The 12,191-nt window shown below is 39.2% G+C and overlaps 1 protein-coding gene across 13 annotated transcripts in view; it reads right to left on the bottom strand.

Moving 5' to 3' along the window:
* Positions 1-12,191, bottom strand: part of LOC133383046 (uncharacterized) — a 264,149-nt gene that overhangs the window by 219,894 nt on the left and 32,064 nt on the right. For all 13 annotated transcript variants that reach the window (XM_061622992.1, XM_061623012.1, XM_061623001.1 and 10 more), the window contains one exon: positions 5,179-5,293. In XM_061622992.1, coding sequence (XP_061478976.1) covers positions 5,179-5,293 — 115 coding nt within the window. The remainder of the gene's footprint in view (positions 1-5,178; positions 5,294-12,191) is intronic.

Below are 12,191 nucleotides of genomic sequence, written 5' to 3'. Positions count from 1 at the left end.
CCACACTTCATTAGGCTGGAGTTCTTCATATCACTCTATTCTATACTAGCTAAAAATGTGTACTACCTTAATCATTTTCCACCTCACTCTTCTCAAGAAAGACTGGCTGCATATGCTGTAAAATGATTTTATAGAATTTATTTCAGTTCTCACCCTTTGCTATAGGCTCTCTTACATATACAATCTCCATTTTCTTTTTCTAATTGAGTTTTTGGGGTAAATTTGAGAAATGAGAGATTCTAATGCAGTGAAGAGTGATATTACACCAAATTAACCTGCAGAAAAGCGACCAGGCATTTCCTGCTGCTTCGTGTAGAATTCAATTACTTTGACACAGACTATGAAAAAGTGATTTCCAGTATAGGGCTAGAGTAAGCTGAGCTGGGTTTCGTGAATGAAATCTGGGAGATTTTTTTTAAAAAATCACATCAGTTGATCCTGCTTGATTGACAGCAAAAAAATGAAAATTTGTCAGGCTAGACAGGCGGACTTTTGTGTGTTGGACTATGATAAACTGTAAAACTCCCAATAGGAAAGAGCATAATGCAAGCAAGGAACTAAACTGAGCTCTCCAAAACCATCTCACAACCTATCTAATTCAATATAAAAATATTTTTATATACAATATCAGTTGATTGGACCTCTTTTTCCTTCCATGTTCTTAATATAATTTGTTTTCTTTCCTCTCCTATATTTCTATCTCACCCTTCCATATTTTGTTGGATATAGTAATCCTGACTGTTGGCTGGCTGGAGTTGACGGGAGTTATACTGCATCAACTTCTGGAGGGCCACAGGTTCCACATCTAAGAAGCTTAGAGCAGTGTATATGGCATTTAATTTCATCCTCATGACAACCATAGGAGGTGGTCTGGTATGGGATAGTTATTTAACCAAGTCCACTAGTAAGAAACACTTCTTTGCTAAATAATTTTCAACCCTTACTCTGAAGCATTAAGAACATAACAGCAGCCCTGCTGGATTAGACCAAAGTCTAGCATTTTGGACACAATGGCCAGCGAGATGCCTGTGGGAAGCCCACAAACAGGCCATAAGTGTAATAGCACTCCTGTTTGTGGCTCCCAACAACTGAAATTCAGAGGCATACTGCTTCCCACAGCAGAGGCAGAACATGGCAACTGCAGCTAGTAGTTATTGACAGCCTATTCCAGTTTTAAAGCCATACAAGTTGGCAGTTATCATTACCTCCTATGATAGCAGAGTTAAAGGGGCCAATCCTGTGGGTATGAATGGTAACTTCAGCCAATAGCTGAATCTGAGCATCCAAACTCGGGTCTCAATTAAAAGGGCACCCAGTTCCAAACGTAGTGCCACATTAGGGACACAGCACGGGACACCCATTACTGACCTCAGAAAGTTGGATTGAACCACCTCCAGCAATGTATAATTGCCCCCGCTACAAATTTGGGTCCCGTAAAGTAGTTGCGCAAGAGCCTTGGCATTAAACACCTGGACAGCCGCTGGAACATATGAGCCGCCCCTTGTATAGAAAAAGGCAAGCAAAGCCTTTACCGTTTTCTGGGTGGTCTCAACTGACCTTACGAGATGTGCCTTCCAGGATCTCAAGGACTGGAATACTATACCAAGGTAGCTAAAGGCATTAACTTGGACAATAGAATGATTGTCAATTTGCCATCTGTACTTATGCCTCTTCCTGGAGAAAAGTAAGACCTTGCATTTTGCATAGTTGATTTTTAAAAGTTCATCAGTACAGAAGGCTGCAAGTTCTCTTAATGAGCGGCGCAATACAATCAGCGTTTGAGAAAGTAAAGCAATATCATCAGCATACAATAAGCATGAGATATGTCTCCTCATAAGTGCAGGGGGATGGGAATTTACTGTCTCTAGGCGTTTAACCAATGGATTAATATAAAAATTAAATAAAGAGGGAGCCAAGACACATCCTTGTTTTACACCCTTAAAAGATGCAATCGGTGCAGACAGATGTCCAGCCCGATTGCAACTTACCCTTATCTGGGTCCTTTCGTGCAAACATCGAATTAAGCAAAGTAAACGCACACCATGCATAATTTTATACACCTCTATCATTTGGTGAAGTTTGGTCTGATGGTGCCAGTCCATCCTGCTATAAGGATGGGGGACACATTGAGATAGGTTCACCCCTATGAAACCTGATGGATTCCTGAATCGTCTTGGGGATTCTCTGGTAGCCAGGATGACTGATTCTGTATTTTCATTACGGAATGGCAAGACACAACACAATCACACTTGAACTCCCTCTCAGTCACGTCTCTTGTTTATTAGAGAGCTCCAAGCACTGAAACATGTCAGGAGACAGGTAGAGTGCAAGTAAGGCAAGTGTCATTGTGAGGGCAGCCAAACATATGTAGGAGTATTTTGCTGCTTCCATTGCATCCTCAAGTAGCCATTTATCAGCGTTTTTCTCAACAGTAGAAGGGTTTCTTTCATCTGTCCCTGTAAAGCCAGTTTCAGAACCTCCAGAGGCTCACTGTGATAATTTTGTGAAGCACTTGGGAGGATAAAACTGCACCTTCATGTGGACTTGATTGCTGCTCTTGATATATTATCTGTTGAGGTGTCCAGTGCTCCATCTTGTCCAATTCTGTGGCATCAGTTTGTTATTATTGATGCTTGAGCAGGGCTGTAGTCATCTGGGGTTGGGGGGAGAATTGTAGAACCTTTACTTTTTTGGAGCAGGTCCTATTTATGAGCGAATCAGCATGAAACAGCAGCGTGTTAGGTACTGAGAAGAGTTCTTGTCCTTTTGTGCTGACTGGAGCCAATCAGAGTGAAAGTCAGCCACTGAGAAGACTCTTATCAGTAGCTAACACACAGCCTCTGTTTTCATGCCGACTGGCTCCTAGGGAAGTCTGTTGTAGTGAAGTGTGGACTTGGAGAGGACACAAAGAGCAAGGGAGATGAGGAAAAGTGGAAAAGGGGGCATGGCTGTGAGACAGCATGGTGTGACTATCATGAAGAGACACTGCATTTCTGAGTTTGCCACTACACTACTGTGCCCGAAGATGCAGACAAAACTGTAGCTGTTGCACAGCATTTGCTCTCCTGACTGGTTAATGCCAGATGTGGCAGGCTGGCCAGGTGAATTTAAAAAGTGGGAAACACTTCATTGTGTGGCACAATGTTACCCACTGCCCTGAAAGAGGTGGTGGTGCAACTTCTCCTGAAAAAAACACAACCTTAGATCCAGAGGTTTATGCTAACTACCGCCCTGTCACCCATATATCTTTCTTAGGCCAAGGTGATTCAGAATGTGGAGGCAGTTCAGATCCAGACACTCTGAGATGAAAATGATTATCTATTATTCATTTCACTCTGAGTTCAGGTCTGATTCTGGAACAGAATTTGCTTTGGTCGTCCTGATGGAGAACTCTCTTTGAAGAGAAGCAGGGCAAATGCAAGTGCACTGAGAGATCTTCTTGATCTCTCAGTGGCTTTTGATATTGTTGGCCACAGAATCCTCATGGACCATCTCTATAACCTGTGGCCACTGTTTTATGGTGGTTTCAACTCCTACCTTCGGGGCTGGCTCCAGAGAATTGCAGTGGGTGACGGCACCTCAGTCCCTTGGCAGTTAACCTGCAGGGTTGTCAGAAGGCAGTTTCCCATGCATTGCCAATTCTTCCTTTGCAAACCTGCTTGAATTCTTTTTGAACTTTGCCAGCTTGGTAGACATGATTTGCACAAAAGAGCATGGCAGGCCAGCCTCAGAGGCCTGGCAGGCCTGTAGGTCAGAGATCCCCCACCAGTGATATACAGTATATCATTTTATTCTTTTTATTTTGGTTCTTAAAGGTTTTATTTAATTGTTGTATTTGTATATGCTTTTATATTTTTATTATTATATTTTATGTAAACCACTTCACATACTAAGTGGATACAGTATACATCTTATAAATTATTATTATTATTATTTATTAAATTTATTAGTCGCCCATCTGCCTGGTTTACCAGCCACTCTGGGCGACGTACAACATAAAAACATATAATTCACATTAAAACCTTAAAATTCCAACAATAACACTAAAACCTAACCCTAAACCTAAATATGTTTCCCCTTACTTGCCTGTTCACCAAACTAAAAAGCCCCAAATGTTGTAAACCTATCTCATATGGGAGCTACTCCAGCCCCTTGATCATTTTAGTTGCTCTTTTCTACATTTCTGAACATTTAGCCTGTAATCCAGCACACCTAACTATAGGGAATTGTAGCCCTTGTCTTTAAGTGAGTGATCAACAGTGGAACCAATTACCTAGGGAGGTAGTGGGCTCTCCAACACTGCAGGCATTCAAGAGGCAGCAGGACAGCCACATGTCAGGTATGCATTAAGTTGGATTCCTGCGCTGAGTAGAGGGTTGGACTCAATGGCCTCATAGGCCCCTTCAATTCTACAATTCTATGATCTTGCACAGTATGTAAGTCAAACAGAAATCCTTTAATTTCACAATTGTCCTTCCCATCTCCATTTTAAACAGATGGTACACAAAAAGCAAGTTTTGGATTATACTTTTAGGTATTATATTTACATAGTTACTTAGAAAAACGAGTATGTCTTAATTGTTGCAGCAACCAATTAGTATGCAGTCTTTTCAGACAATCAATGAATTATAAAACTGGAAATTTGCTTTAAAATGAATTAATCCTAATTAGTGAAGTCTGCACCTGCAGAATATGTGTAATAGTGATTTCCACATGCCATTTTTATGCCACTGAAATATACTAAAATCCCAATTTTGGGATTCGCAATGAGAAAGATTATATAGCCTTCCCAATATTAAGAGCAAGACTTCAGGCCCTGAGGGAAAGCAGAAAAGAAGAAGCCCAGTGCTTGTGCCATCAGCTCCTGAACAGACTGTAAATTAGGCTGAGAGTAGAGTCAAAGTCTAAGTTCTTGAGATAACAAAAAATGCGCTTAATTTACTTCCAAACTTTATTTTGCCATGCTAAAGGATTGTTTCACTAAAACATGGATATTTCAATAGTAGACTGAATAGCCATCTAAAATGCCTGCAAGAACTTGCTAAACTGAAAAAGACCACCTTCTATTCTCTTGTCATTCTATCTGTACAAAATTTTATCAAACACCTCTAACTCACATCATAACATTTTAAAAAACAAACAATACACAAGTATATTCCTGATGCCATCACAGTTCACCTGCTGGTTTCTTTGCAGTTTGAGTGTCATCGCTTGGCATATCTCAATTACTTGAAGAAGTTCTGAGCGTGGAATGGTTTCTTCATATACAGTTCCTTCAGTGCTAAGAAAAGAACTGTGCAAAGTGCAATGCATTAATATTGTTACAAATATTTAACTTAGATCACATTTTTCAGAGTAACACCACATGTACACCTCTGCTTCACTTTTTAAAATCTTTTTTAAAAGATCATGTACTGTATAATTTTCAGTTGTGCTTTTTATACCAATGTATATTTTCCAACAGTGAAATAGACACTAAAAAAAACAATTCGAAGAGCCATATTAATATAGCTGGTGTGTATAGCCAACATTATATAGATGATGAAAGTATGTTTTCAAAACATACCTTCACTATCTTTTATCTCCTCCAGCCTTTGCAATAAGAAATAATTATTTTCTTTCATTGCCAGACATATTTTATAATTATGTGCCAGCACACCTATACTAACCAACAACAAAAAAATCCAACATGTTGAAAAATAGTTACCTTGGCCAGGATCCAGAGACTTGGACAGCACTTCTGCACACATACACATAGGAGAGTCATCAATTTACCACCACCACTGGGCCCCACTCACACAAATACCAGCACAAGAACTGCATAGTAAATTACTCTGGATGGTCTCTCGAGCCGTAGGAGCAGCTTTTCAGGGAGCAATAAGAGCTGAAAAAACTACAGTGCACAAGGAGAATACTATATGCAGCCCTTTGCATCCCACCCAGCCAAGACCCATCTCTCTGTATTTCAGACTGATAACATTATTATTATCATACATCTTTTTTCACATCTAAAAGCCCTCCAGCAAAACAAATTTTTTTTTTTTCAATAATTTTATTCAGATTTTCATAAAACATACAAGACAAGATCATAAAACATTCAAAGACAAAAAAAACAAAATCACCCGGGAAGGGTGACTTAGCCTGTGCCTGCTTTTGAGACGGGCTCCTGCCTCAAAAGAAGCTTATTCAGATATATCAGTCAGTTTTTTCTTTTTTTTTTGACTGATTAAACTTCTCCCGGGTAGGGAGAAACGAAGAGATTAACCTCAAAGCCTATTTTTGTTGGGACGACCAGATCTCATTAATTTATGGGGACGAGGTCCAGCCGACGAAGGTGGGACGGATTTTCAACAGCAAGCTCTATCTGTTAAAGCGAACGTTCATCTTATCTTCTAAGAGAGAACGCACTAACAGGCAAGCACCCTTCTTTCTATATTTTTCTTTTACTTGACTTAAATTGTTGCTGTTTAAAAGAGATTTGCCAGATTGATCGGTTTTTGACATCTCACTGGGGAGCCGTAACTTCTCTCTGCTACGCACTAATTAATAGCTTATCTCTGTTTTTGTTGCAAAAAGCTGTCCTGGATTTGCATTCTAAAGATACACACAGAAGAGGGATTTCTATTCCAGATTTTTATTTTGAAAAATATTATACTGTTTTGAGACTACTCTCTTTTTGGTCTATTTTATTTTGACGAATCTGTTTCTTGACGATTGCCATTAATTGCTTCGATCCTGGGAACTGCATTTTGTTTACTTAACTATTGGAGAGATAAGGCTGTCTGCTCTGTTTATACTGTGATGTCACCAAGTTTGGAGTATTAACCCAATTGTTGCTGAAATAAGAAGTGGTTTTCCTATATTTTTCTTTTAAAATGGCAATTAAGAAAGTGGCTGAGAATCTGGAAATAACTATGTTTCAGAGAATAATGAATGAGATTGAGATAACGAAAATTGAATTGAGTAAAATGAAGCAGGAGATTAAAGATATAAGGGTCCCTGTGAGAGAGGTGACCCTGGAAGGGGTCCCTGTGAGAGAGGAGACCCCGGAGATTGGAATAGGGGTCCCTGTGAGAGAGGAGACCCTCGAGACTGGAATAGGGGTCCCTGTGAGAGAGGAGATCCCGGAGATTGGAACAAACGTGGAACAGGAACAAGATTTGGAGTCTATGGACTTTAGAAATAAAATCTATTGTTTGGAACTCAATGTTATCTCTGAAGAAATTAATGAAGACTCTAGAGATAAAGTTATCAATGGCATGGATTATCTTCTGGACTGGAATGATGTGATGGAGCCCAATATAGAGAAAATCTATGGAATTAACTGCAGCCATGTGACAATGGAAAAACTTTTAAGAGATGACCCAGTGTATTTTGAAAAAAAGAACAGAGATATGATTTTACAGCAGTATTTCAGCAACTTATTCAGAATGGATGGCAAGAAAATATTTGGGATAGAGGTAATTCCCATCAGACTCTTATTATATGACTATGGCTTTGACAGCAAGATTATTATGGAATACTGATAATGGAAGATTGGATATTGAAATTACTGGACTTAACAAGACTACTGAAGATGGAAGATGGAAAATGGAACTAATAGAGATAATAGAACAATGGCTACTGAAATTACTGAACCTAACAGATTCTGATGTGATGGATTAATTGAAATGTTTATTTTGACTATGGTTATGACAATAAGATTATCATAATTAGTAATGAGATGGATTAATCGATATGCTTATCTGGAAAAAAAAAATTGATAGATATATTTCTTAAAGAATTGAAACCTCTCTTTGACTTTTTGTGGAAAGAATAAAGTAATGTTTATGAGATTTGATGATTAAGTAAGATAACTACTGGAGGAAAGTGATTTTATAATATGACTTAAGAGACAGGATTGCTATATATTATAGACTTATAACTGATTTGATCTTTGACAAATGGGAAGTCAATATTTTACTCTTTATTTTTTATTTTTGTTTTTTTTTTTTTTTCTTCTTTTCTTTTTTTCTTTTTGTTTAACTATTTTTGATTTTGTTTTTTGTCTTTGAATGTTTTATGATCAGCAAAACAAATTTTGAAAACATCACATACATTAAGAAACTTATTCACCAGTTCAGTCTCAGATATTGATTTTTAAAAACAACTCCGTGTCAAATCAGAACCTGAATTGAATCCCCTTTTTTGTCCACTCCCCAACTCAAATTTTTAAATGCAGCATAGGGAACCAGCCCTATAAAGACCTTAAGAACCACCTTCTCCCATACAAGCCTGCCTGCTCTTGTCTACTGAAGTCCTGCTTTGCATCGCCTTGCCTTAGGCCTTTGAGCCCAGGCTCTAGAATGTCCTGCATCACAAGGCTTGGTCTCCTCATTGCTGGCCTTCTGACATAGTGTTAAAATGGCTTCAGTAAACATTTAGACAGGTGATTACAAGTTTGTGATTGCTGCTTTTTTTTTAATCCCAGCTAGTCTCTGTTGTACTATTCTTTCAGGTGTTTAGTTTAATGTGTGTGTCTGCGCATAATTTGCTGGTACCTGTTTATATATTTCTTTTAACAAAAAAGTGGGGTATACTTTTCCTAGAATTGATATGAGAGTTGGACCTATAAGGCCATTTCCAACTCCATGAAAATAAACAAACAAATGGTATTAAATAATAACAAGTATAAGATTCCCATATATGCATCCCTTTTTTTAGAAAGTTTTGTAATCCACTCAGTGGCATAAAATTCAGTAGATGTCCAGCAAACAACACTGGAGGGAGTATTTCACAACCAAGATGCTACCAGAAAAATGGCTTTATCCTTGGTCGCCATCTGCCAAAGGCAAGGAGACCCAGAAACAACATTTGAAGATCTTAAGACCTTAACTCAGAGGTAGAGAAATGCAGGCCTGGGGCCAAATGCAGCCCTCCAGCCTACTCTGTCTGATTCTCAAAACACTCCCCAGGCCACACTCCTTACTGTCCCTGCTCAATGCCCTCCTTGAGTGCTTTCCCTGGCTGGAATGTGTCACTGAACTGTGATACATCCTTTTGCTTGACTGGATATAAAATGGTGTGTGTAGAAACCTCTTATATTTGCAGTTGACTATAATGTAGTTGACTGCACAAAGGAAAGAGTAGCATCTCTCGCTCCATTTTGCCTCTGCCCCTACCCTCCACTGGCATGTGGCTCCTGAAAGGTTGTCCATGAGGCAATAAGACCCTTAGGTTGGGGAAAAAAGACCTCCACCCCAGCAAATGGCCCTTTAGGTACCAAGATCCCAAGCCACGTAGGGCTTTAAAAGTCAAAACCAGCACTTTGAGTTGTACTTAGGAACAATCAGGAAGCCAGGGGAAGTTTCAAAAACAGCAAGATAAATTTCATGCAGCTGATTTATATATATTGCAACAACTAAGTTTCTGAGTAATCTTCAAAGGCTGCCCCAACTACAATGCAGTGTTGTAAACTAATCCTGATGCTAACAGAGCATGGATAACTGTAACAAGGCTTTCTCTATTCAGAAGGGGTCACATTTGGTGTACCAAACTTAAGTTAGTAAAAGGCCACAGATGCCACCTGGGAATCTAAAATAAGCCCCAAATCTAGCAGCATTTCCAGACTACAACTAGTTCTTTTAAAGGGGAGAGCAACCCCATCCTTTCAAATTCAACCATAGTCAAATGCAAAGGGTTTAGCTCAGTAGGAGTTTTGAAATATATTTTTACAGCAAGCCAATAATCATGTTCACATGTCACACTAAACCATGGCTTAGTGTGATAAGTGGCAAACCTCAGACTTCTGTGCCCCCGCTCCTCCCATGTACCCAGGAGGGATCTGGAAGCTTTCATTTTCACTTTTAGTTAAGCACAGTTTGCAATGTTGCCTGGATCTGCAATTCTGGTTAACGCTAACTATGGACTGAAATTAACCATAGGTAGCATTAGACATGATTTGTCACTCCACATGACATAACAATGTGCAGTTAACAAAAAAGGAAAGAAAAGCTTCCAAATTCTTTCTCCTGGCAGCTCGTGAACAGATGTGCAAATGCAGCCTACATGTCATACTGCAAACTGTTTCTGAATCTGTCCTTGGAATCAAAATCCTTTTGTCACTAAAGATGGTGATTGAAGGGAATGTGGAAGGACCATAAATCAGTGGTAGTGCATCTGCTTTGCATGCAGAAAGGTCTAGGTTCAATCCTCTGCATCTCCAGGTAGAGCTTGGAAATATTTCTGCTAAAACCCTGGAGAGCTGCTGCCAGTGAGCGTAGACACTACTGAGCTAGATGGACCAGTGGTCTGATTCAGTATAAGGTGGCTTCATATACTGCTGCATTTGAGATTCATTCCCCTGCTGCATAGAGGTAGCTGCATGATTCTTTGGATCCTGCCTATACCTTCAGCATATAAATTGTTTCCTGCGAATGCTATAGTCATTTAACTTTCATGTATAAGTTTTAAAAAATCAAAAAAGCCACACTCACTGATTTTTACTTATGTTTTGTTTTAGCAGTCTCAAATATAATTATTAAACATTACAAGTAAATGAAGAAATGAAAGATATGCCTACTACTGGGCTGAATAATGCTCAGTTTACAAAAGGATCTGAACTTTACTCAGACCTGCTGGTCTTAAACTATGGTCCTGGGACTACCATCTTTCAGGCCACCATGGAAATAAAACTAAAGCAGGGTTTCCTTAACCTTCCCATGGATACTGAAGTAACAAATTGCTTTAAGCATACATTTTAAAATGTACATTGAAAAGCCACTTGCCTTTTCAAAAATACAAAGAAGTACCAGGAATACCCCACATTAACATAAGCAATGGGACAGGAGCATGTATGTAAAATGAAAATGTACTTAAAGTGAAGCACCACTTTTTTTCACTTACTGATGCATGTACTGCACTGCAATCCTCATATACGGGCATAACTGATGTAAATAACGCATTTATAACTAAAATAAACATAAAATAAAATAAGCTTCATATCTAAGGTGATAGATTTACGACTTTTCTTTGTATCTGCCATTATGTACTGTACGTAATACTGTACAGTACTGTACTACAGTACCTGTACTGTACTGAAGGCAAGGGAAATGCACACCCCACACACCAATGCACACCCCACACACACACACAAGCCAGCAGTGGCAAAAGCCAGAACTAATGATAAGAAGAGAGTCAAAAGGATTCAATTAAAGCAGGAAAGGAAGATGGGGATCAGGGGGATCTACAGTACTGTAAAGAGCACGAGGTGCCCTCCCCCCCACACACACACACACTGCCGCCGCCGACCTAGGACAGGGCAGGCAGAGCTCCGATCACAGTACAGTACAGTAGTTAAGAATTTAAACAATTTAAAGAATATTTACTGAAAACGAGGATGAAGCAGACCAGACAAGAAAGGACAGTCGCTCAGAGTCGCTCTAAACGCTGTGGGAGACGACGATTCGCAACGCACGTGGCACGTGGAACTCAAGTTCGGGTGTTCCATCAGTGTCCGTTATTGCGAAGCGCGCATATGTTAAGTGGGGTATGGTGGAGTTGGAGAATGTCTCTTATAGCGAGTGTCTGTTAAACAAGTCTCTGTTATTCGGGGTATTCCTGTACAATAGAAACTTCAAATCACTCCTGAGTTGTGTTCTTGGTTCTCCTCTCACTAATACAAATAGCTTTGTCAGATAATGCTCACAGAGAGCAAATGCTTCAAAGTTGGGAATGCTTTAAATGGGAAGATCATCAAGCATCCTCCAAAGACGAAGCATAGCAGAATTTTTTTTTTTTTTAAAAAGTTTTTAAAGTTGTTTTGTTTTAATGTATTTTAAGGTCTGTTTTTATGATGTTTTGATGTGTTTTTAGCGCTTTTGTTTGCCGCCCTGGGCTCCTGCTGGGAGGAAGGGCAGGATATAAATCAAATAATAAATATATGAATAAATAAATAAATATTATCAAGTTTTTTACTATATATTTTTAAAATGTGCAGTAATGAAGCTTGGCAAACCATATTTAAGTTCTTTTTTATATTTTTGCCCATTCATTCCCACCCCCTTCTCCCTATTTCTTACTGGACTGGACCCGTCCACCTTCCCCCAGTAAACTCCATTCACTCCCAGACTTTCAGCAAAGGAAAAAATATGAAGAATGGGAAACGGGAAAATGGGGGAGGGGAGGAGGTCAAGCACTTCATTATCACCAAA

Source organism: Rhineura floridana, chromosome 1 (assembly GCF_030035675.1).
Source record: "Rhineura floridana isolate rRhiFlo1 chromosome 1, rRhiFlo1.hap2, whole genome shotgun sequence".
Taxonomy (NCBI): Eukaryota; Metazoa; Chordata; class Lepidosauria; order Squamata; family Rhineuridae; genus Rhineura; species Rhineura floridana.
Note: the sequence above shows the minus strand (reverse complement) of the source record. Positions and strands in the feature narration are given on the sequence as shown.